Source organism: Chelonia mydas, chromosome 9 (assembly GCF_015237465.2).
Source record: "Chelonia mydas isolate rCheMyd1 chromosome 9, rCheMyd1.pri.v2, whole genome shotgun sequence".
NCBI classification, from domain to species: Eukaryota; Metazoa; Chordata; order Testudines; family Cheloniidae; genus Chelonia; species Chelonia mydas.
Genome location: NC_057855.1, coordinates 50,140,388 through 50,166,414, shown reverse-complemented (window position 1 = coordinate 50,166,414; position 26,027 = coordinate 50,140,388). Strand labels below are relative to the sequence as shown.

General features: G+C 45.6%; 2 protein-coding genes across 8 annotated transcripts in view; one reads left to right on the top strand and one right to left on the bottom strand.

Annotated features, from left to right (window-relative positions):
* The window catches only part of TBCCD1 (TBCC domain containing 1), a 31,804-nt gene extending 26,412 nt beyond the window's left edge, over positions 1-5,392 (bottom strand). The window contains exons 1-3 of one of the 7 annotated variants that reach the window (XM_027822600.3): positions 4,942-5,392; positions 3,888-4,277; positions 1,451-1,606 (exon numbers count right to left, since the gene is read on the bottom strand). In XM_027822600.3, the coding sequence (XP_027678401.1) occupies positions 1,451-1,606; positions 3,888-4,277; positions 4,942-4,989 (594 nt within the window). In that variant the 5' untranslated portion in view covers positions 4,990-5,392. The other 6 variants (XM_027822557.3, XM_027822507.3, XM_007052620.4 and 3 more) reach the window with 6 other exon arrangements.
* Positions 5,393-5,558: 166 nt separating this feature from the next.
* DNAJB11 (DnaJ heat shock protein family (Hsp40) member B11) lies at positions 5,559-24,944 on the top strand. The gene is made up of 10 exons (XM_037909003.2): positions 5,559-5,862; positions 7,021-7,177; positions 12,609-12,706; positions 14,050-14,182; positions 15,911-16,053; positions 16,621-16,703; positions 18,562-18,619; positions 20,184-20,295; positions 20,693-20,852; positions 24,568-24,944. The coding sequence occupies exons 1-10, from the start codon at positions 5,795-5,797 to the stop codon at positions 24,630-24,632; spliced, it is 1,077 nt and encodes a 358-aa protein (XP_037764931.1). The 5' UTR covers positions 5,559-5,794; the 3' UTR covers positions 24,633-24,944.
* Positions 24,945-26,027: the final 1,083 nt, after the last annotated feature.

Here is a 26,027-nt window from a genome sequence, read left to right as displayed (position 1 = left end):
GTTAGAGTGAGAGAAGGAAATGGATTCCCACTCCACTCTTCATGAAAAGGTTCAGCACATAGGTGCTTGGAAACGAGGGCTGGAATGAACTGTAACAAACACCTGACAGTCTAAGCCTCCATGAAGGCAATTATGGTTCCTATTGAACCTGGATGCTCAGAATAGATGCAATCAAGTACTAACTCAGGAGTTGTTGTGGGAAAAACCTCAGATAGTCCATTCTGAGGAAAAATCCCATTAAACATTCATCTCAAAGGATCATTATAGTTCAAGTGCTGACGGTCTCCATAGCAAGGGAAGACCAGAATATGAGACAGCCAATGACGAAAACTCTAACAGACATCAGCTTATGCTGGACGGGCCTCACTGGACCACACCAAAGAGGTACAGTCACCTGGAGTGCCCATTCCAGATACCTAGAAAGTTAGCGGCAAGTAGGTGCATTTCCTCAATGGTTCACAAAAGGATAACCCCAAGGAATATAATCCCCCACCCTGCAGGGGAATGAAGCTTCTGAAATAGATATGGCAGATCCATTATCTACTCATGAAGTTTCACAAGATGGGCCAGTCTAGTTTTGAACTTGAACTGCAGTTAACAAAAATCATCCACTATAGAATGATGCTGAATGCCCTGAACAGTACGTGTAAAGAGGAGCATTCAGCACAAAGCCCTGGATAAGCACTTCCCCCTCTTGTCTATTATAAGTCTTTGTGTTTAAAGTCCAATAACCCCTATTTTTAGTATCAGATGCTCTTGAGTTGCAGTTCAACAGTTCTTGTTCCATGTGACACAACAACATGCATGGTATTGAGGTCACACCCCTGACAAAATCCTGCTGACCCTGGCAACTGGCCTTTTTTCAAGGTGTGGGTCAGCTCAGTGTCTCTATTGTGCTGCTGTCAGTTTGTAATTCACTTTTGAACATGGTAGTGCAGCAGGCCTGGCTTACACTGGCTAACTTCAGATACTTAGTCAAATATAATCAAATGTAGGTGGTTAACTAATCTATTTCTCTGACTCCCAGCTTTGTGTAACTTATTCAGAAATTGCTCTAAGAATGGTTACCCTAGAAGCCTGAACATGTAATTATAGAGGAGCAGCCTCTGAAATAAATGAACATTTTCTGCTTTGTTACACTCCTCTAGTTTAAAGGGCTAAGATTTTGGGGGGAAATTTTAAAAAATATCACAGATTGAGACTGGATGTGAAAGTTCAGTTTGCTGCAAGTTTTTATGGGCAAGTTAGATTTTTCAAAATTAATGTTACAGCGACCATCTAATTCATTACTTAGCTCAATTGACTAAATGCACCGTAGGTGCATACATAAGTCGTGGGCAGGAGTTCACTTCCCCACAAAGCAGATCTGCTCCCCACCCCACTTTAAGGTGAAGGTTTTGCAGCCCCTCCCTCACAGTAACCTCTGTGGGGACAGGGTTACAAACAATACCTTATTTTGACAGGTGGATTTTCCAGTCAGGTTGGCAGACTGAGATTTGTCCCTGGGACTTGGCCACTCTTCTCCAATCAGAGATGTCCGCAAGGAAACCTTGTTTAGCTGCTGAATGTACAAGAACAGCAGGAACTGCAGAGAGTCTACTGACAGCTGGCCAAGAGGGGAACACAATATTAACACATACCAGAACATGACCAATGCATGCAATAATTCAACCAAAGAGCCTATTCTTTTAGAACGTAGACAACAGGGTATCTACAATATCATAACTGATTGTGGCTCCCTTTCACAAATAGGTATGTGGTGTTACTCTCAGCTATTAACAATCCTCAAGAAAGCTGTAGTTTACAGACACGCCCAGAAACTAGGTTTATGGGCTTGACAAGTGCTTGCTTGGTTTCTACACGGTTTCTGTTTCCTTGTTTTTAATTATACACCCCTCCTTAACCACATTACAGGAATGCAAAAAGCTCAGCCTCTCTCACTGTCTACATCACAATATTTGCCACAGCATATGCCATTGGTAACCTTGGGAAGACCTCATTCTCAAACCTTTTTTCCACTTGCCCACAATTTCCTAAAAACACTTCTCCTTGGGCTCAATATGCAGAGTTTGGGATACCATCAAACAAAAGCACTAGGCCCTCCAATGAAAAATGGCCATTATCAAGTGTCAAATTAAAAAAAAAAAAAACACAATTAAGTGTAGTCTTTAATGAGTGTTAGAATGGTTTTCAAATGGATATAGTTTTTCACCCTGTAGCTCAAATGGCTGATCTGTGTTCAAATCGTGCCCCCTAAATGCTGTACATTTCAAAGATCAGTGTGCAAAAACGTGGTTATAACAAACCTGTTTTGCAATCTTGACTACAGCAAGTGCTACCAAAGGTCCACTAGATAATAGCACATAGACTTTGTGAATGAACACAAGACCCAGAGGGCCAGTGCAAATAACGAATGGACAGCTACTCATGGGCTAGGGAGCTTGCTGTTTAAGCTCAATTGATTTCAGGACTATCACATGGATCTTTTATATGTGCACTCCTTAGCATGCCTCTTTGCACCACACACGTAATGCTGTTCTCTGACAAACTCAATTTCAGAAGACCACTGGCTTTTCCAGTACAGACCAGAGGAAGTGAGGTCAGGTTCCTCCCACAAGAACGAGCCCTGATCCAGACCCTTCCACCAGGGCCACAATCAATAAATGCTGAAAGTGTTTAAAGTTTATCAAAAAGTGTGGAAAGAGTTCTTTAACAGTGACATGCAAAGGAAAAATATTGGACTTGTGCCTCGGGGGATGGGGGGAGAGAGGGGATGGGACCTTCTTTAAAAAAGAAAAAACAGCCCAAACTTTTTGTATCCAAAGGAGGACAAAAGCTTTCTTCTGCTTTCCGCCATGCCCCATTACAAATTCAGGTCCTGTCTAGTATTACAATGATTAGAGAATAAGCAAAATGACGTTGCAAGAGGCAAGAAAAAGAGGAGTGGATTTTTAATCAGACTGTTTAAATCTCGTTTCTGGTAAGACCAACTAACACGTTAAAGGATGACTTTTCTGAATGGTCCCAGCCTTTGTGGGGGAACATACATTCTGAGACCTTTCTTTTTTTCCCCCTTTTCCCTACAAGTCAGCCAGCAAAACCAGGGGAAAAATAGCTGACAATCCTGATAAAGTGAAACAGAGAAAAAAAATGTAGATGTTCAAATCTATTTTATACATCATAAACCAGCAAAAAAGGACTAGTCTAATTTAAATTGTTTGCAGGTAACCTTTACAGAAGTCTCCTTTGTGCACATCTTCCCATGTTGTGTAGAAAAATAGTCGGGTATTAGGAACAAACCAGACTTGGGATTTCTCTGCTTTTGAGGGTTTAAGCAAGACCCTGTTATTTATTATGTCGAATGGTTTACTCTAGAAAAGTGTCTATTGGTTATACCAACCATATGCAATCTTGCTGAGCAGCATTTGTTCTGTAATCATAGAATCATAGAATATCAGGGTTGGAAGGGACCTCAGGAGGTCATCTAGTCCAACCACCTGCTCAAAGCAGGTCCTAATGCTACCTGTAATGCTACCTTGTCTTTTAAAGTGGAAAAGTAGCAATGTGGCTCTGAAGGGCAGATCTGATTACTGGTATTTACCCCAGTCAAACAGAAAACAAACAACTAACAACTTGAATGGTAGGGTGATCTGCATTCACATGCACAGTTAGCAGAATGATTAGGGCTTCACTGCCATGAAGAGTGTGAGAAAAAGGCTGCTGGAAATGTGGTTGTACAACACTTCAGATCAAAAGGCTGGACGTGATCCCAAATGACTGGGCATGAGTAGCAAAAGGACCTAATCATACAACCTTGACTGGCACAGCCCATGCTCCAATGCCTAAAACTGTTCACCAGAGAAAGATTACAACATTATATTTCATGCCTTATTCCTCTGCTTCTCTAATTCCTCTTCTGACTTGCAGCTGGATACCACCTCTGCCCATTCCAGATGTTCCTCTGGAGTCCGTTCCACTAGACTGTCAAATATCTCAAAGTAGAGCCAGGCCAAATCCTTGGCTAACTGCAGCTTCCCACAGGCAATGTGCCGCCACATAGGCCAGAAAAGGCGTGGATAACAGCCCTCGCTGGCCCGCGTCCGGACATACGTGGACATCTTCCGGAGATAGTGCATGCTGAACTTGGATGGAGGGGGGATCTGCAAAGCCCCCACAATGAAGGGTTCTGTTTTCACCCAGAGGTGCACCATAGACTGATCCATTTTAACCAGCTCTCGGAACTCCACATCTAGGGTTGAACTGCCTTCCCTGCAGATCTGACAAACAAAACAAAACACCAGACATTGATCCGAAAACACTCAGCTTCATTTGCGCCAAGGCCAGAGTGACCTCTTTGGGGCAAGGGCCAGCATTTTGCCCCTGGTTTGTACAGCACCTAGTGCAGGGGGCCTGGGCCAGGCTTGGGAGTCACAAGCCCAACCAGACCACAAACGACCAACAGCGGAACCATGCTTGGGAAAGCCTCTGCTACAAGGGGCAACCCGACATAGCACGTGTTTCATAACCCACTCCTACAGACCCAGGAGCTCCGGCCTGCTGGGGGGAGCCATGAGCGCTACAAAGGAAGGCCAGGCCGCCCCCGGCGCCCAGAGGCGGGTCTGAGGCGAGAATGAGTCCCCCGCCCCCCCGGGAAGCCGGCCCGGGTGAGAAGGCTCCCCGCGGGCAGGAAGCCCGGGCGCGGCCGGCCTGCGAGCCCCAGGAGGGGCTGCACTGGGGGCGGCAGCTGGCCGGGCGAGCTCCAGGGCCGCCTGCCCCAGGGCCGACACCAACCCCGGCCACGGCGCCCCGAGCCTGCGTTCACCTGCGCGGTCTCCTCTCCCGCCCCAGCGGCACGTAGCAACCACGCATGCGCACTGAGCTGGCGCGGCCGACACACCAGTGAGACGTTACCTACACCATCGAGCCATTGGCTAGACGTACCCCGCCCAGGCCCCTTCCGGAGCACCGGCAGGACAGGCTCCATCCCATAGACCCCTAAGCCGCACGTGCCTTCTATTCTTCCTCATGCGCTGGCCGCTGCTGCAGGCAAAGTAACGGCTCAGAGGCCCCGTACGATAAACGTCGGACCGAGCTGCAGCCGGCCTAGCCTCTCGCGCTGCTCCGCCCCCTGATTTACATATGACCGTTATCAGTGATTGGCATGACCCTAGGACCAGAGCACTGCGGGGGGAGGAAGAGAGGGCGGTTTACACAAGCTCCCCAGGACATAGCCTGCAGCATAGACTAGTCTTTTGCTAGAACTTAAGCGCCTGCGCTAGCCCTCACAGTAGCGAGGTTCTGATTGGTGCGTTTGAGGAGCGTGGAGGCGGGAGTATTGTTCGCTCCGTGATTGGCCGGGAGGCACGGGCAGCCTGTGATTGGCTATCACCCGGACAGGCACTCTCTGAGCAGTCACTTTTAGTTGGTTTCTGATAGTGATGTCACTGTCCTTCCTGGCGTTCTGATTGCACACTGGGGTAGGTGACGCAAATAGTCACGATTGGTCAGGAGGCTCACTGCTGACGTAGACTGATGTTATTGGCCAGTACGGCCGGGCGATTGTTGAAGTGTGCGACTGTGATTGGTGAGGTGTGACCAGGGCCGCGTGCTGTGCCACGGTCTGATTGGACCGCTCTCGTCGCCGGGTTCTGGTTCATATCTATGGTTACCGGTGACTGAGTCGTCGCCGCTGCGGGACCCGGCCGAAGTCCCCTGCCTCGCGCCACCCCCAGACGAAGTGAGCCGTGTCTCAGCCGCGTGCAGCCTCGGTGGGGAGCGAGGCCTCGCCGTCGTCATGACCCTCCGCTGCCTCGGCCTTCTCTGCCTGCTGCTGCTCTGCCTCCTCGGGGAGGCCAGTGCCGGGTGAGTGCGGCCGCGGGCGGGCATTCCGGGGGAGCGGGGCCTGTGGGGGCCTAGGTCCGCTCCTCGTAAGGGGGCGCGATCCCTTAGGCCGATTCCGAGCCCTCGCCTCCGGCCCTTCAGGCACCGACTAGCCCCCACCCTTTGCGGGCCTCCCCGGTCTCCGCCCACACCATCCCCCTCCTCCTCCCACTCTCGCCCCGCCCACCCCAAGCAGCGACGAACCTCCGCTAATCCCCCCTCCCCCCCCCCCCCCCCCCCCCCCGACAGCCCTTGACTATCTCGGGCCCCCATTCCTTACACCTGGCCTCTGCCCATCTCCCCCCTCCCCCAACACCGCCCCGACTATCCTGACCCCCGTTCCCTCCCCAGCCCCCACACCTGGCCCCTCCCCAGCCCCCAACTATTCTGGCCCCCTGCTCCCACACCTGTTCCCCATCCATCCCCTACACACATCCCCTGACAATCCCAGCCCCCCCGCTCCCACACCTGGCCCCTGCCTAGCCCTCCCCCCGGGTCCCTGACAATCCCGACCCCTCACCTGGCCCCTGCCCATTTCTCATACACAGCTTCCGACTATCCTGGTCCTCCCATCTTCCAAACTTGGGCCCTGCCCATCCCCCACACACAGCCCCTGAAAATCCCAGCACACCATCCATCCCCCACACACAGCCTCCAACTATCCCATTACACACGCACACCTACGCCCAGAGTCAGTGTCACCACCACACGCACACATGCTCTGTCTTTAGCCAGGTTTCAGAGTAACAGCCGTGTTAGTCTGTATTCCTAAAAAGAAAAGGAGTACTTGTGGCACCTTAGAGACTAACCAGTTTATTTGAGCATGAGCTTTCGTGAGCTACAGCTCACTTCATCGGATGCATACCATATCGTGGAAACTGCAGAAGACCTTTAGCCTTTAGCCAGTCACTGAATGTCTCTGTGCTTCAATTCCTCCTCTGTAAAAGGGTCTAATAGCACTGATTCAAACTCCCAGGTGTGCCAGGAGGATGCATTCATTATTGGTTGAGTTGTTTGGATGCTACAGCGGTGGTGGTGTTATATGAGTGACAGATGTGCTGCACATATGGAATAGTTCCATGTGGTAGAGGCCACAACTAGATGCTTATTTTGCTCTGTATTTTGCTCTGTATTTCTCAGGAGGGATTTCTATAAGATTCTGGGAGTGTCCCGCAGTGCATCAGTAAAAGACATTAAAAAGGCCTATCGGAAACTGGCTTTGCAGCTTCATCCGGACCGAAACCCTGATGATCCACGAGCACAAGAAAAGTTCCAGGATCTGGGTGCTGCCTATGAGGTCAGTGAGTTAATCAGGTATCTGCTCCCAGTACTAACACAAACATGGTTTTTCTGTATTGTTGGCATCTCTGCCCATCTCATCGTTTGCGGGAGAGTGGAACAAGTGCTCTTTCCCAGTGACATCCTTGGAGCTGGCATTCATAGAATCATAGAATATCAGGGTTGGAAGGGATCTCAGGAGGTCATCTAGTCCAACCCCCTGCTCAAAGCAGGGCCAATCCCCAATTTTTGCCCCACATCCCTAAATGGCCCCCTCAAGAATTGAACTCGCAACCCTGGGTTTAGCAGGCCAATACTCAAACCACTGAGCTATCCCTCCCCTAAATCAGGAGGAGTCAGCAATGATTACATTGCAGTATTGGTAACGAATTGTTGCAACAAAAGTGAAAAGAGAGGTTTATTGACCAGAAACTGCAGTGGAGATGATAGTGAAAAATCATAAAGAGCCTGGTGTGTGTTAACCTGATAGCTGTCGCTGAGATTTCTAGCAGTGGTCAGAGGCCAACTTTTGGATTCTAATTTTCAGAGTTAAGTTATCCTCTCTTGCATGTTGTGGGAGAGAGGGAATGTTTTCTTTGATGGAGTTTGCAAATTCCCATATGGGGATCTGGACATCTTGTTTCATTTTGCAGGAGATGCTGCAGTAGTTGACTTTCTGGGACCAAAGGCAGCTTGATTGCTGTGGATGCTCAGGATGTACGAGGACAGAGGTGGCTAAATTTTCTTTTCTAGAAAACAATAGCTTATTCTTTCAGAGCACCAAAACTTTGGTGTAAAGTTAGTTCTCTCACTGAGGAAGGGAAACTAGTGCATGAGTAATAAAATGGACATCTCGATCCATTCTTTTGGAATATTCAGACAGGATATGCTATTCTGGGATTTCATAGTTGTACCTGAAATAGATCATTTAAAATTATTTGTAGTTCCTCTGCCCTATTCCATCCCTAGCATTTGTCTCTAGGCTACTAGGATACAAGTTTGAAATTTGATTCCTGGTTGTCCTTAAGTTTGGAGCTGAAGCATGCTTCTAAGTCTTCAAACCTGCTAGTGTGTAACGGAAATTGTCAGAATATGTGACAAATGATCAAACTCTGTGATACCTGGCTTTTATCATCTGTTGCTTATGGCACAATTAATGTTTTCAGTCTTAAGCTGGTTTAAGGGCGTTCTCACTATGTGGGTTAATGTTCTCTTTAGACTTCTTAAATCAATTAAGAGATTATTTGATTGTGGTGTATATAAGTACCTAGTTAAAAACATCTTCTCTCCCTAATCTGGGAGACAAAGGTATTGACAAAATCCCCTGGCTGAAATTTAAAATTAGATTAACTCAGGTTAGACATAGAATCAAACTAATAGTGAAGGCAAGATGTTTCAATGGTTAATTATCAACAAATATGGTGCTTTCTCACTTAAAGCCTTTACATTAACTGAATGTCCTTCTAAAAATATGTTTCACTTCAGCCACAAGATATGGGCTTGATTCAGGCTTAATTACTGGCTGAAATTCTGTGGCCTGTGCTACGCAGGAGGTCAGACTAGATGACTGTAATAGTCCCTTCTGGCTTTCACATCTATTAAACCCATTTTGCAATCTGTATTTAATTCACGGAGTGAGAGAACATCCTTAAAAACTATTGTCTGTTACTTATGGTGCAACAACACAGGTATTCCTCTTTTCGGCTGTTTGTGGCCCAGGAAAAGGAATTGAAGTCAGGGGGCCCCTGCCCAGTCAACTGAAGAATTTAGTGAGCGGCTAGCTGCCTGGGCTTTTTGTGGAATGCCAGGCAGAAGGAGAGGTGAGCCCTGCCATCCCAAATGCACTTTATGCAACCCTCATATTCGTACTACCCCCCATGTTTAATATTGGACACACCTCAAATTATTGCAGGCTGGATCCTCATATCTTAGGTGACTAACCAGCTGCTCTCCTTCCTCTTCCTCCTGTGCTTTTGTGGTTGGGGCTGTTTCTCTGTCCCTTTCCATTCAAGCCTCAAGGGAGCAGAGAGAGGTCCCTGAGGAGGAACTGACAGTAATTTTCAGATAGAGGAGGAGTGAGCAGCTGTCCTGGGCCAGCACATTATTTAGGTGTAAGAATCTATTTGGTGTATGTATGTCTGTAAAACTTCTGGAGTAGATACTGTGCTGGAGAACAGATACGGATCACACTTATGCTTCTGCAGTGGTTTAATGGTGGCCCTAATGCTGTACAACTGACTAAGATCCGCCACTGTAGCCATTGCACATCTGGTGCTTTCCTCACTGTAGAAGCACTGTTGCACAGGTACATAGTCATGAGTGCATAAAAGGAGAAGATCTAACTTTCAGTTAGATAATACAGGGAAGTTTTCTACTGGTCTTGCGGAGTTTGGACCTCTTTTTAAAGCAAACTATTTGGTCACTTTGAATGGAAATTCTTAAATTATCCTGGGAAGTGGGTTTTTTCTGTGTCTCTTGCAAACAGAAAATCATGAAATTCACCACATCTTCAATGTGAAAAATATTTACCTATTTTCTTTCAAACTTAAAGTTCCAGATCTCTGAAGAATTACACACATGCTTAGCTTTACATTGATGACTAGTCCCATTTAAAATCAATGGGGCTACTAGCATGTGTAAGTCTTTGCAGGATGTGGGTCCTGACACTTTTGACGCCATTTTGTACGGTTAATTTTACTGTTTTCCCTGTATAATCAGGTTTCCATCTTTCTGTGCGTCTCAGACACAATAATAGCTTTAGAAAAATGGGAAAAGTATGATTGTAAATTCACAAAAATCAGCAGGGAGACTCAGGGGCACGTGTAGTCTTTGAAACATTAAACTCATTAATTTCTTTTTTAAGTTGACATGGTCAACTTGAAATTTAATCTCTTTAAGGCACCATGGTGGCACAACTAAATCCCATTAAGGAAACATAAAAATTCAGGTAACATCACCAATATTGACTCTTACATGTCCATTGTGATCTTAAATATTTTGCAGAACTAAAATTAGAAAATATGATATGTGCAATGCAGCAGATTTAATGTTGCTGTTGGGCTCTTTAGTTCTTGCACTTCCTGACTGTGCAGTCTTAGTATTGCATCAATGCAGTGTTTCTTGTGTGTGTTTACAAAAGGTGATGTGGGAACGTTTGAGTGGCATACAGAATTTACAAACTCACTCACATCGGACCTTGTTGTAAGTGCCTTCAACCAAGCAGTGTATACTTGTTAGCTGTGCATGTATGCACAGCCCATCTTCCCTCACTGTACATGTAGAATAAGGACCATCTGAAAATCTCCTGTTTAATTAAAACAAAATCACACAAAGCGGTAGCCCTCATTGAAAAGTATGGCCTTGCCATGTTTCATGTACCAGCCATTTTTACTATAGCGAGGTCTTAAAAAAAATAAAATTGTAGGAAAGGTGTGGTTCTTGCCTCCTCCCCCTAATTTAAAACCGTTTAACCAGTAGTATTCCAACTTTACAAAGCACTTCAGCTTTGGGAAGACCAAGCATGGAACACTCCAGTCTGGAAGGTTTCTATTTTGGAAAGTATCAGAAGGGTAGCCATGTTTGTCTGTATCCACAGAAACGATCCATCACTCTCACAGACCTTGGGAGGGAGGCCAGTCCTCACTTACAGACATCCCCCCCAACCTGAAGCAAATATTCACCAGCAACTATGCACCACAGAAACACTAACCCAGGAACCAATCCCTGTAACAAACCCCATTGTCTACTCTGTCCCCATATCTACTCTAGCGACACCATCAGAGGACCCAACCACATCAGCCACACCATTGGGCTCGTTCACCTGCTTATCAACTAATGTGATTTATGCCATCAAGTGCCAGCAATGCCCCTCTGCCATGTACATTGGCCAAACTGGACAGTCTCTATGTAAAAGAATAAATGGACACAAATCAGATATCAGGAATGGTAACATACAAAAGCCAATAGGAGAACGCTTCAATTTCCGTGGACATTCAATAACAGATTTAAAAGTAGCCATCCTTCAACAAAAAAACTTCAAAAACAGACTTCAAAGAGAAACTGCAGAGCTACAATTCATTTGCAAACTTAACACTGTTAATTTGGGCTTGAATAGGGAGTGGGAGTGGCTGGCTCACTACAAAAACAATTTTCCCTCTTTTGGTATTGACACCTCTTCATCAATTATTGGGAGTGGACCACATCCACCCTGACTGAATTGGCCTTGTCAACAATGGATCTCCACTTGTAAAGTAACTTCCTTCTCTTCACGTGCCAGTATATTTATGCCTGGATCTATAATTTTCATTCTATGCATCTGAAGAATTGGGGTTTTTTACCCACGAAAGCTTATGCCCAAATAAATCTTAGTCTTTAAGGTGCCACCAGACTCCTCGTTATTTTGGAAAGTTATGAACGTGCCCAATAGATGTAGTAAATATTTATCTGTTTAAGAGCCTAGCTATAGCTATTGCTGCTTGTAATTTTTCTAATACCAAGACAAATTAGCAAACAAAAGCTATATTTAGTGGCAGTTAAGGTTGCATCAGGATGTATGCTACCCCCTTGAAACCTGAAAAGCATGGAAATATGAAGTTAAAGGGAAATACTTGTGCCTTCCTTTTCACCTTAATATTGATTATAACACTGTCAATAACACACTCCAGTACTCCGTAAGGCTTTTGCTCCCATCTCCAACAGGTACGCAAAAGCTGTATGTATCCCAGCTTCATCAAACTCCCACTCTGATGCAAAACTTTTAACAGCCACCTCATATGCTTTTGGATCAATGGATCAGTACATCTGATTGTCACACATTCCATGCATTTGGAAAGTTATTCCACCTTAATGCGGCTGAGGTCACTGCTTTCATGTTCTCTCTTGCTCTCTTCCCTCCCCTCCCTCACCCCATGTTGTCCCGGAAGTGAGTGCCAATGTTTGTGCCATGGCAGATTTATCGTCATATTTAGTGGCTTCACATCAGTGCTCAGACTTGAGATTTTGTCTAAAGATTATAAAATGTTCTCGAGACAAATGCTCCTTCGGTATCACTGATATTGGAGCGAGGAGCAGCAGCAATGTGGTTTACAAAGAAGGGTGACACACTTCTGTGAAAGACTGCCAAAAGGGCTGTATTTTTGGACTCTTACTGTTCTACCAATTCGTTTTCCATTGGACCACCATGAAAAATTGATATAGTGTTGAATTATATTGTGTCTTGGTTTTTGCTGTTTCAATTAGATGAATGCAAAATAAAGGTTTATAGCTCTTGCTATACTGAAAACTTCTGACTTAATGGTAATTATGGAGTCATGACAATCTGTCTTGGTGCCTCCATTGTCTCTTGTTCCTCATTTCGGAATAACGGCAGGGTTCATTTCAAAAGCCTTGTCTAAATAAACTAGTTCACTTACGCACTAATGTTTACTGTCCCACATCCTCTGCCCTTCCAGGTGCTCTCAGACGAGGAGAAGAGAAAGCAGTACGACACATATGGCGAGGAGGGACTGAAGGATGGTCACCAGGGTTCCCATGGAGACATCTTCTCACAGTAAGCTTTCATCCTGGCAATCTGCTCTGCAGGCAGGGAAGAGTAATTTTGTCCATAATATAAGGACACCAATACTACTTCACAGACTCCAGCACCGACCAGATGCTTTGTTATTAGTAGCCTGGATCTTCTCATTTTTCCCTGGTCAAAAGATAAATGAATCAGCACTGACAGCTAATGACAGATGGGTAATCTGAGAGGTGTATTCAACACTCATATCCTAGCTGCTGCTTTCACACACATGCCACCCCTTCTTCCACTGAGTAATGAGCATGAAGACCATGTTTGTTCTCTCTCCCCCCACAAACCAGCATTACTCACTTGGCAGATTTGCGAGTGTGAGTGATGTATAATAGATTTGTAATTGTATTAAATATGCAGAATCTTTCTTGTATCCTCTGGCAGTTAATTACACTGGCACAGATAATGGGTGGGTTGTTTTTAAGGAAAACTGTACAGCGTCTTTTCCTGGTTTTTACTGGTTTAAATACAGCCAAATCTGACCTTCATTCACTAGCACTTCAAACAGCACCTCTGGCTTCAGGGTAAACCTGTGGATTATTCATTTCTAATAGAGATATCTTTGCTATAGTTGTCCTTTAGGGTGCCAGTATCTGCTGGTGTGGTCTGCTTGAAGGATGAGAGCAGCCCCTATTGACTAGTTTGACTGAATAAAAAGAAAGGCCATGCTTGGTTTCTGTCTCTTCCTCCACTAAACACTCTGCCTGCTAGGGCTGGATTCCCCTAAAGGCAGTTAATGCACTCTTGAAGACCCCTCAGTGTACACGCTCAAATATTGTCCTTGTCTGAACTTTGGTACTGCATAGAAGGATGTCCCAGTGGTTAGGGCTCTAGCCTAGGATTTCGTAGACCTGGGTTCAATTTCCTACTTCACCACAGGCTTCCTTTGTGAGGATGCAAGTCACTTAGCCTCTCAGTGCTTCAGTCCCTATCTGTATATGAGGTTTATAGCACTTCCTGCTTTACAGGAGATAAATATGTTAGACTGTGAAGCACTCCGATACTAGGGTTATTGGGGCCATATAAGTACCTTAGATGTGGTGCCAAAAATTTATTCCCAGCTGTGATGACTTTAAGGCAATCTCTTCTGAAATAACTGATTTCTGTTCGTTTTTGAAAGCACGCGACTTGTATTTGAGGGAATATCAGCCAATGGTCAATTTGCTTAACAGTGCATCTTATGTGGTGGTGAGAAAAGTCTTCAAGGGAGCCTATTGCTGCATTCGATCTCTGTGTTCTAACAGAGATCCTGATTGTGAAGCCACATAGCTGGAGTGAACTTAAACTTCTTCCTGAATTAATGAATGTCCATTACTCTGTAGCTTCTTTGGGGACTTTGGTTTCATGTTTGGAGGAAGTCCTCGTCAGCAAGACAGGAATATTCCACGAGGAAGTGACATCATTGTGGACCTGGAAGTTACACTGGAGGAAGTGTATTCAGGAAACTTTGTGGAAGTAAGTGTAACAGTCTATTTCTGGGGCCTCCCCGTTGAACCCTTGAGCTTGCTGGTGACTGCTGGCTTAACTGTTGGTGGAAATAGTGCATTCTTAGAAAGAAATGGAAGTGGGTTACTTCCTAACAGTGTGTCTGAGGAGGGGTGAGGTACAACACAGACATGGGTGAGAGGCAATGCTGGGATTTCTTATGCTCTGCATCCTCCTGTTGCTGCCAAGTAACCTGGTACTGTTCTTGGAACCAAAAGCACTGTGGGGAAAGGGAAGTTCCCAGGTAAGTCACTTTGAAACCCAATGGAAAACTGCAGCAAAGAGATGAAACATTAAACGAGATGTAAGCTTATTTAGTCTCTTGAAGTCAGGTCCTCTCATATCAAATCTTGCCTCTTTCAGCAAAGTAGTTGCCACAATATTAATCTAACTTAATTTTTACATGGCCAAGCATCTCTGTCACAACAGACATCTAACATTCTGTGTTTAGCAAATATACGATGCTTTCATTTAAATTTGTTCATCTCTAAGGTGCCACAAGTACTCCTTTTCTTTCATTTAACTAGTTATGTCTCTGATGCTGGCAATCCCCTGTACAGAATTAAATGCAAAAAAGCTATATTAATCGAGCATTATAGTTGAGGGTTCAAGTGTGTAAATCAGGCAACTCAAAATTATGGTTCCCAAGGTAATTAACCATTAACTTAAGGGGTTTGTGTGCCTACACTGCAGTCAGGTGTGCTTGCATCACATGTTGCAACAAGCTAGCCATTGAAGTATGCCCTGGGTGGACATGGCTATCTTCACTGCTAATGTTACTGGAGCTACCTTTGATCTACCTCGATTACACGTGCTGTGATCACACCTCCCAGCTGCAGTGCAGATATACCCAGTGTGTGTAAACAGCAATATACAATATTGTATATGAACTGTATACCTTAATATATAAAGTATGACCAAATCGTGGTAGATTTAGGAATTATAACTTAATTTCCTGAATCTCAACATTGATTAACACAGTTTTCACGTTTCATTTCCTTGGGTTCTTCAGTGTAAAAAATTATTTGTTTTCCCATCCAAATAATATGGAAATGGACACACATGCACATCAGAAGTACTTGCATCTGGACATAGAAATCCTGTTAGACCTCAAACCCAGTAAAAAACAGGTATAAGGTATGTTTTGAAATAAAGCCAGGAGCTTAGCACTGTGGCATACTGTTAAAAAGAAGAATCATCATGTACTGCACTTGCACAGCTTGCAGTCTTCAGGTGTTGTCTTCAGTGACAAGTGCCTCAGCCAGATTTAAATCAAGCTTGTTCAGAGATGTGAATATGGAAGAAAAAAAAATTCTAAATATCTTTAAAGAAAAAACTTTCTTAGTCACTGTAAAATGAATGGAATTTTAGCCAGCTTCCCAAAATAATTCATCGAAGGCATCAGATGTTTCAGTCTAATGTTACCATTTTTATTTAGAAAGGTGGATAAGCATTGGGAAGCAGGCTTAAAAGGAACATGACTATAACAGGGACACAGTGGGTTCTCAGGTAGTGAACTGAAGACTGTATTCAGGAAGGCATTTCCAAGATCAAAGGCAATTGTTTTGGGTACAGCACAGATATCATGGGGCTTGTTGTCTAGAATGTTGCTTGAAGGAACTCAGCTATTTGCAAAGCCTCGAGATCATTATACAGTGTGACTGGTTGATATGAAACTGCTGTATGTGTTTCTTGCAGGTTGTTAGGAACAAGCCAGTGGCCAGGCAGGCTCCTGGCAAACGGAAATGCAACTGCCGGCAGGAGATGAGGACCACCCAGCTAGGCCCTGGGCGTTTCCAGATGACTCAAGAAGTTGTCTGTGATGAGTGTCCCAATGTCAAGTGAGTGTTGTGTTTCTGCCCTATACTGTGATATGGATAGCTAATCACAACTGGCCACTAGATGGGGGAAGGACATGCATGTGTGACCAGTATGACCCATGTGGCGGGGTGGCTTATTGGGAAACAGCAGCTGGTTTTATCGTATACTTTGCAGTTGTGGCAGGAATGAGAAACTGGATTAGGGAGAAGGTTTTTTTAATTTGCGGTTTTTAGCTCCACTCTCCTTGACTTTACACCCATCTAAAGAGGCCATTCTGCACTGCTGTGAAAGGGGATAAAGTTGGACAGGAGTACTATTGGGATATGTGGAGGTGGGGACTGCTGAAGTAGTAGTGTACATGGGATGGTTTCAGTAGCTTAGCTCTTTGCTGTCTATGATGGTTGACCAGTGGAGAAAGAGTAAGAGACACCTTTTGCCCTCCACTCTGGGGAGTGTGTAGTAAATGATGGAAGCAGCAGGCCACTGTGGGAGTAGCCTGTGCTAGTCCAATAAAATGAATAAAACCTGTCTTCTTGCTGAGCACAGCATCCACTCTTCTTCTATTTTGTTTCTCTTTATCTCCCCAGGCTTGTGAATGAAGAGCGAACACTAGAGGTAGAGATAGAGCCAGGCGTGAGGGATGACATGGAATACCCCTTCATCGGGGAAGGTATGGCACTAGCTGCCGCCATAAAGATCAGCTTTGGTAACACTAGGATGATTATGATGAGGGCAGCATTCAGGAATCTCAGTGCTTGCTGTGGGGTATTGTTTCGAACTTGCCCCTTTTTAAGCCGTTGGTTTGTCCTATGCATTCTCTCAATCTAGAAACTGCACCCTGCAGTCAGTTTTAGTAATGCTCTGCTCAAAGAGTTCAGGCCCCTTGCTTTTTATATTAGACATCTGGAAACAGGAAGGGAAAGCATTCCTATCAGAAAGAGGACCTGTGACATATGTCTGCCATAACGCTCAGCTCTATTTGAAGTGTGTATGCAAGTCCCCTGGCCCAAGCATGCGGAGTCTTTCGCCATTATCACTTGTTCAGATCTGACAGAGTCAAAGCAGGAAGCCGAAAGGGAAAACATAGCAGAATGCTAAATCCTACATCACTGCACCCTATGCCTGAGCTCGCCCTTAACGTTCCAAGGGGGCTGAAAGGTACGTGCTTCAGAAACAGACCCAGTTTCTGCCTAGAACCTGCTTTGTCAGCAAGTCTCCATTATGCAAAAATTCTTCTTCTAGCCATTTTACAGAATTAACTAATATCATGACTTCACATCCCAATAAACCCTTGGTTGCCTTTAGGCATCAATGTGAGCTGCAGTGCTACACAGTATCTCAACTATAGCTGTATAGGTTTTGGATAATCCACGTTGTCACAGTTCATGGCAACGGCTCCTGTGCTCCTTCACTTTGGTCCCTCAACAGCACCCATTTAGAGGTTTCAAGCATCTAAAAAGTCATCTCTCTAGGGCAGAGGCCCACATCTCACTCCGTCCTGACTGAGGGATCTTCAAGGCTGCGCAGTTCCCGGTCTACACTGTGATGTCCACAGCAAGCCAGACTGCCCAAAAGACCAGCATCTGTGCTTTGCTTTCTCTCCAGAGGTTATGACTAGTCTATTCCCCACGGTTATAAGTTACCACACAGCTCTTTCTTAGCAAGCATATTTATTGTTAAGGTGAAAGTATTACAGAGAAAACATATTAAAACAATAAAAGAACCTACCCAGATGGTAAAAAGCTTACCAGGAGTCTCAATACCCACAACTAGGTTTTCTCTGTGGTTACAAGTTCATAACTCTCAGATTCAGAACCAGAACCCAGGCTGAGCAGTTCAGCTGGTTTTGTACAGTTCAGGCCTTTGATCTCATCTCTGGGAACAGGTAATCGGCAGACAATGACCTGCTCCTCAGGGCGTAGCTTCAGAAGGCTGGGTTTTCACATAGCCAGAGGGGAAGAATTTGCATCAACCTCTCCCTAGGTATTCCCCACGAAATCCACTTAATATTAATTGTCCCTCCAAATCCATTCATCTGGCACATTTTTAATATAGTCCTTTGAACTTCAAAGTCTCACATCTGTCCGCTCTCTTCTCCCATCCCCTCCATCCAGAGAGGTTACATATAATTGCAACTGACAACCACAATAATACATAAACCATTCATTTAACACAATGGACCTCAAAGATACTTAAACTTTATTCAATAAAGTATCCCAAGGATGTGGCAGGACACTGCCATATCTGTCACGCACACAGTCTGTAGGTGAGTCTTCTGCACTAATTTTATGCTCCAATGTTCATTGAGACATGACTCCAAAAGCCTGGGGTCTTCCATCTAAGAATGCTGCATGTAGGTAGGGAGTCTTTCATAAAAATGGTGTGGGTTTTTTCAGGTTAGAAGAAGAATACGAGACCAAGCCATCTAGTGAGCCGAGTCTTTCTGATGTCAGACAAGCTGGCTAATTGCTGGTGAAGGCCCAGTTTATGACTTAGTGTAACACACCATTTTGAACTTACTTCCACAGGTGAACCCCATGTAGATGGGGAGCCGGGTGACTTACGCTTCCGAATAAAAGTTCTCAAGTAAGTAACGTGCCTGGCTAACCCACTTCTCTCCTGGATACGAGACAGAAAACTTACCAGTGTCTTTTGTATCAATTTTGCAGTTCAAATGGCACCTCTGTTACCCAGCAGCAGCATCAGTGAGGCGAGAAAGCCAATCCTCTGATGGTTTTAATGGAGGGCTGGAGGCAGGACTCTGCAGAGAGTGTCATATGTTAAGGGTGTTAGAATACTTTGAGATTATTGCCAGCTGTTCAGAGGATTTTTGCTTTGTTTGGCCCAAAATCTAAGATTAGATGGTAGCTGCTGGATGAATCACATGGTATTTTGACTCTCCTCTCCACCTCTTGCCCTGTGAATGGAACAGGAAATGGAACACGTCGCTAGAACAGGAAAAAGGAAGCTCCTGGATGAGTCATGTGGGACTGCTTGACAAAGCTCTCGTGTCCCAGGTCCTTCTTTGTGCCAGCTGTCAAAGGGTACAGGGGTGCATAAGGGTTACAGGGATCCTCTCATCTGTGATCTACATAGTAGTTCACTAGAGAATGTAATGGAAGGTCTCTAATGAAAGCCTGTGTCACACTGGTCATTATAACCATTGTGAGATGTATGTATGGAAAATATGTGAGAAGTGAGGTCTGTATGTGATGGTGTGCAGTGCAGTCCAGACCAGTGAGGAGTTGTGTCACCACTTGCCCTGCAACCCTGGTTGCCTTACAATGCTTTACCACTGTAGCTTCTAGCCTGGGATGCTCACAAGCAGCTATCTGCATGCAGGTCGCATCCTGAGTTTCTATGTGCTGGACAGCCCTGGGTCAGCAGCTCTGACCCCAGCAGCCCGTCTACAGCCCCACTGTGACTTCCACCAGCCTTGGTTACACTTGCTTTCTCTGTTTTATGTTACACAGAACTGTGTTCTAAGGTGCAACACAGAACTGTTCCTTTGGGAACAGCAGGCCTGGTAAATCTGTGAGTGTCCAATGGATATGGGGCTGGAAACTGCAGGGGGACATTTGGAGGATGCAGGGGCTGGAGTGTGCCTATCACACCTCTCCACTCCTTTCAGTTCACAGGGCAAGATTCTTAGTAATGCACATCCCCTAGCACAGGAAAAGGAAGCTGAATCAGACTTATGAATGTCTTCTCCATTCTTCTGAGATTTATGTGAACTCTTCAAGCCTTTTCATAAATGGAGGGAAGCAAGTAACCTAGAGGTCCTGAATAGTTGACTTTTCAGTTCTGTGCCTGAATGGAAATATTAAAAAAAACAGTCAGTTCCTTTTGAACCGATTCTGAATTTTTCTCGCCAAAATGAAAAATTGAAAAGCTTTGTTCAGGTTGAAATGAAACATTTCAAATGTCAAATTGAAACAACATCTTTGACATTTTTATTCTCCGTTCTTTTTCAGCCAAAACTGTTCGTTGAATTCAACCTGAACTCATTCATTGGTTCAGTGCCATGAAAAATGCATATTTCTGTGACTTTACTATTTCCCAAAACAATTTCACTCAGCTCTAGTCCTGACTTTTGCAGAAGAGGTGAGGTGAGAGGTCAACGGTTCAAGTTCCTATGCTCTGTTCACAGGCACCCTGTCTTTGAAAGAAGAGGGGATGATTTGTATACAAACGTCACTATCTCGCTGGTCGAGGCACTGATAGGCTTTGAAATGGATATTGCCCATTTAGATGGGCACAAGGTGAGGCAAGAGTTTACTTTCATGTTCTCTACAAGCAAAATTATTTCAGTAATGAATTCCCTGTTCCCCACAGGGACTTGTCCACTTCTGGTTGCAGCTGTTGACCCTAGACAATCTTGTCTCATCCAGAGATTTTAAAAAGACCCATTTTGACTATCTGGAGTCTGCTCCAGAAGCTACAAGTGAGGGCACAGTCATTGGTTAGCCTCCAGGCTAGAGGGCATGTGCTGGCATATGTTGTCCTAAGCTCTGTGTCAGTGCTCTTACATGTCCTGGTACTGAATATTCCTGGCTTTGTGGCATATTCAGTATTGAGCATGCCTGTCTAATATTGCCATAAAGGAAGTTTAGGATAACCGGATACTAACACTGTTCTCAATTTTCCCTTGCTTTGTAGGTTCATGTTGCCCGGGATAAAATCACAAAACCTGGGGCCAAACTGTGGAAAAAAGGAGAAGGTCTTCCAAACTTTGATAACAATAACATCAAAGGCTCACTGATAATTACTTTTGATGTGGACTTCCCCAAAGAGCAGCTGACAGATGAACAGCGGGAAGGTTTGTGCTTTAAAAACCTACCACGTCATCTCAGAATTTTCTGAACAATGATAGAGCTTTGTCATGCGATTTAAGATAACCGCCTGTAGGGATCAGGAAGGAATTCTCTCCCCCCACCCCTGCATACAGCATAATACAGGGATGGCCAACCTGTGACTCCGGAGCCACATGCAGCTCTTCAGAGTTAATATGCAGCTCCTTGTATAGGCACCAACTCCGGGGCTGGAGCTACAGGTGCCAACTTTCCAATGGGCCAGGGGATGTTCACTGCTCAACCCCCTGGCTTTGCCCCCGCTTCCTCCCCTTCCCACTCCCCTCCCCTGAGCTTGCCATGCCCTCGCTCCTCCCCCTACCCCCCAGAGTTTCCTGCATGCCACGTAACAGCTAATCAGGAGGTGCGGGAAGGGAGGGGGAGGTGCTGATCGGTGGGGCTGCCAGTGTGTGGGAGGCACTGGGACGGGGGGAGCTGATGCGGGGGCTGCTGAAGTATTACTGTGGCTCTTTGGCAATGTACATTGGTAAATTCTGGCTCCTTTTCAGGCTCAGGTTGGCCACCCCTGGCACAATATAATTGGCTAGGTGCACTATGGGCAATTTCTTCTTTCCTCTGAAGCATCTGGTTTCAGTTGCTGTACTTGGATGCCTACCAGATTAGATTAGATTAGATTAGATTAGATTCTGATATTTGTATAGCATTGACAAATCTGAAGCTGCTTCAAAGCTCCCATCCAAAGGACAGATTGCACCCTTGTTGGAGATGGGTTAGAACTGGACCTAGCCCTGCACTGGCTTCACCCTTGTTAGAATGGTATCTCAGACTTAACAGCACAGTTTCCCAGCATCTCCCTCCACTTCTCTTTGGCGTTGGGTATTGCTCTGACGTTAAGGTGGAAGCTGCTCTGCTGCATCAGGAAATAAATGCTTTTTCCCCACCTCTTTTTACCCTAAGCACATAGGCCAAGTCTACTCAGGAATGCTGAGGAAAATCAGCTAACGCTATGAAATCGACATGCATAAATTATAACCTGTTAACCCCCACCCCTCTGATGCTCTCACACAGGAGTAAAGTGGACTTAGTTTGCTGCAACTTAATCCTCTTTAGAGGATGAATGTCTGAGCTAAATTGAGGGTGAAGATTGGCAGGCCAGGTAGCTCTCATAAAGTTGGGAGCAGGACAGAGAAGGATCATCTTTAGCCCCCACTTCTTCACAGCTTCTGAAACACTGCTAGAAGAAAGAAAAGGAGTACTTGTGGCACTTTAGAGACTAACAAATTTATTTGAGCATAAGCTTAGACTAACATGGCTGCTACTCTGAAACCTGTCATACTGCTAGAAGAATCTTCTTCTCCCCCCACCCCATCCCTGCACCTGCAGTAGGCGTTGCTCCTGTACTCCAGGCAGTAGCAGAGAGGAGTTCCTCTTCCACATATCCCTCCAGTGGGGATGATGGAAACCACATTCTGCCACTAATAGGGGAAGGAATTGGATCCTGGCATAGTTAAGTATGGATGCTCCAGGAGAGACTCTCTCTTCTCCCACTTCGAAACAGCATAGAGGGAAGCATCTGGACTACCTTTGGGCTTGCTCAGGGCCACCACACGCATTTTTCTGAAGATACTGTCTGCCAGGAGTCTCCCTCCTGGGCATCTGCCTCCTAGTGTGAGAATGGCAGAACTGCATCTCCCAGAGTTTGTAGAGTGGAAGCCAGCCCCTTAGTGGTGTCGTGTGCTACCATCAGAGTGTAGAAATGCTGCCTTGAGAACATTCCAGTCGCTTCCTTCTTGACTAGTCAGCGAGGGAGCTCCTGACAGCTGCAGCACCAGCATCCTTTCCGTCCTTTCCCTGCTCCTGTTGATTCTGTGGCTGATTTTAAAAGTGTGAGGTCTCTGCCTCATGCTCTCCATCACTTTTTTGGATGGGTGCTGCAGCTTTGGCTCTCTTCCCAGGTGTTTTTCTGTTTTCCCCAGGAGCCTTGTCTCCAGTGCATTGTTGCTTGCTCTGATCTGTGCTGGGCTTTCAGAGCCCCTCTTTCTCTTTGGCATATATGTCCTATGGAAGGCTGCCACAGAGCACTCAGTGGCACTCCTCCTGTCCTTCAGGGAGGGTGAGTGACTGTGCAGGCTGGATCTCTCTGTTCATAGGAACTCTAGGATACTTTGTTGCAGGGAACAGCGCTACCAATGTTCTGTCTCTTGGGCTGGTGTCAGTGCTTCAGGGTTGAGCAAGATACGTGGAGGTAGCTGTAGCGTAACTGCACTGGCTGGGGCTTCATGTGTTCTCAGCTGACTGAGGATGAACACCACTCTGGAGGATGTCAGAAGATCAACCCACATCTCCCCTGGGCTACTGGAGTCATTAGGGGATCGACGACATAAATTGACTGTCTGAATGGCAGCTGTGCTGCCTAAATATTCAAGAAATACTTAGTCCTGTACTTTTCTGTTTATCTAGCGAGGGGAAAAATTCCTTCCTTTTCTCATTCTTGGCCACTAGCCCTTCTGTTTGTAATGTTAAGTGCACCTTCTTTTGAGGCGTCTCATGAGCTGCTTTTGCTCCAGCAGTGAGAATCCTGCCAGAGGGCGTCCCCTAAAGATGGGAAAACTATCTCCTTATTCTGCTTCTCTGATGTCCCTTTGACCAGATTCTCTGCCACCTGCTGGCCAGAGATTACTCCCTAGAGGGTTCCTATGCTTACACCTGAGCTCTATACTTACATTGCTTCTCTTTGAATTGGCTTTATTACTCTTTTGGAGCTTTAACTCCTGTGCAGCTGAAGGAGCAGGCTGGACTGTTCAGAGGGGAGCAAGCAACGTGCAGCACTCCACAGGGTTAAAAGTCTAAGTGAAGTAGGATTTCTGCTGCTTTCATGTCAGGAAGCTGAGATGCAGGAGAGAGAGCGTCAGAGCAGCAGAACTGTACGCACTCTTTCCTATCGCCCCCGCTCCCACCCATATCTTGCAGCCTAGGTGGAGGAGATACAGGTCTGTCTGTCTTTCCCTTAATACAGTGACCCACGTAGGTGGGTTATTGTGTTGCAAGTGCTAACCAGTGTGTCTGACACCCCATGCCAGCCAATCAGCTCCCAGCCCTCACTTTCAGACAAGACGTGGATATAGATAGGACATCAGAATACAACTTCAAAATAATCCATTGAAATAGTCTTAAACATGACTTAATTAAGTGTGGTATCCATATTAATATGTAAAGAAAACAGTCTAGCATTTCACTGGGTAAGTGGATTGTTCTAGAAACACAGGAGGCCAGAGAATGTATCCTGGGCTCGACTTTTCTCCCATGCCACTGGGATCTCGGGGTGGTGTGTTAGTATGTGTGTGAGAATCTTGAGCATCTCCTCCAGCCTCTTTTGTCTCCACCCCACCCCCATCTGCTGCCTTGCTTAGTTTGTAGCAGAGGTGACTGTCTCATTGGGTCCCAGCCCTTTTGTGTTTCAGCCTATTCTGTGTTGTGGGAGGACGTGTAAGAAGGCTTTAATATAACAGCATTATCCACTTAGCGCCACCTCTCCTTGTGAGAATGGACTTGTACTGCCCTTCTGTTTAACTGTCCAGTGAGATAGTTGGACTGCCAGATGTTTGTATTCCATTGCTCAGATGTGCCAGCTGGGGTGCCCAAGTGGCTTCTGTGTCAAGTCAGATGTGTAAATATTGTCGGGGGTTTTCATGCTGTGTGGTAACTGTTCCTTTTCTATGGCAGGTCTCAAACAGCTGTTGAAACAAGGATCTGTGCAGAAGGTGTACAATGGACTGCAGGGGTACTAACACAACAAATTGGACTTGATTGCAAATGAAAAGTGAAATCAGTGATATTTATCTGCAGTCTTCTGCCCATTGTAGAACAAAAAGGAGGGAAGGTGGAGTGATGGTTCAAGCAGATTTTTGCAAATGGTGAAGGTTGTCAGATGGCTTAAGGAAAATATTTCCTTTTTCAGGGCATAACTGGTGCTGCCTATAGAGTTCCCGGTATTGGAGCAGTGAGCAAAGCCCCTAAGCAAAGAAAATGGGGGCAGGGGGGTGTTAAACTCAGTGCAAATTGGAAATTCTGGTTTTTAAATATATTTTGATGTTACTTTTCTTGACCCTCTCAATGTATTTTCCTCATTTCTCTTTGTCTCTCATGTTGATTTTCCCCTAACATTTCCTCTCATACTCAGCCATCTCAGTCCCTCCCCACAGAGCCTAATGGGCTGTATTCTTTCAGAACACACAACTCCACTGAAAGAGGTCAGTTTCTATTAGAAGTGAACTGAGTGAGGGCCTTGGGAGCAGCTACAGAGGCATCGGATGGAGTTCTGGAGGCAGTGGTGAAGATGGCCTCTTCAGTCCTCTTCTGACTCTGTTAATGCCAGAAATAGTCTCTTGCCCGCAAAATTCACACGAAGTTTCAAGCCAGAACTGAGTCTGGTCTTTGAAAATATCAGCAATCACCTTGCCCTTTCTTTGCTTTATAGAGCTCTAAAAAGATAACCCGTCTCTTCCTGTGCCCAGACTAGAACTCTGTGTTAGGAATTCTTCCCACTCCCCCATCTCCTTGCACACAAAGGCTTGGTTGGAATAGTTTGGTATCCCCTGCACTTAGTCCTCCAAGAGAACGGGTGCAACAGGGAGCACTGTAATAAAACTGCTCAAAGTTTAATGGCAATTGACTGGCTATGCATCTAAGTAGAACTGGCTCTATTGTAGCAGCAGGCACTTGGTCTCTGAAGAAGGCTCTGCCCTAATGAAAATAGGTGTGTGACCTACAAGCTGTGCTACGTCTGATCGATAATAAATGCAACAGCTCTGCAGCCTCTTAGCTGGAGAGGAGGGCTGTGCTGCTGGGCTGGGAGAGGTTTCTCAGGCCCTTTCTGGTGTCCTTTGTGAGGGAGAGTAGGCTCTGCTCACTTAGTTTGGCTGCCCATGGCGGTGTGCCATTGTGTGTTCCAGCATGCTGGGAAGCCATAGCTGAAAAAGCCTTGAAGCACATACAGATGGAGAAACTGGCTGTGTGGCACTTCATTCCATGCGGGTAAAGGGTGAGAAATGGCAGCCAGCTAATCCCACCTGTGGACAAGTGCCACCTCCTTTCCTCTGCTCTGCTGGGGGCTAGTGCTGACCCTCACAGAGCAGAATGTACATGCTCCTTTCTGCAGTGCTGCTTTCCTCTCCCCTGAAAAG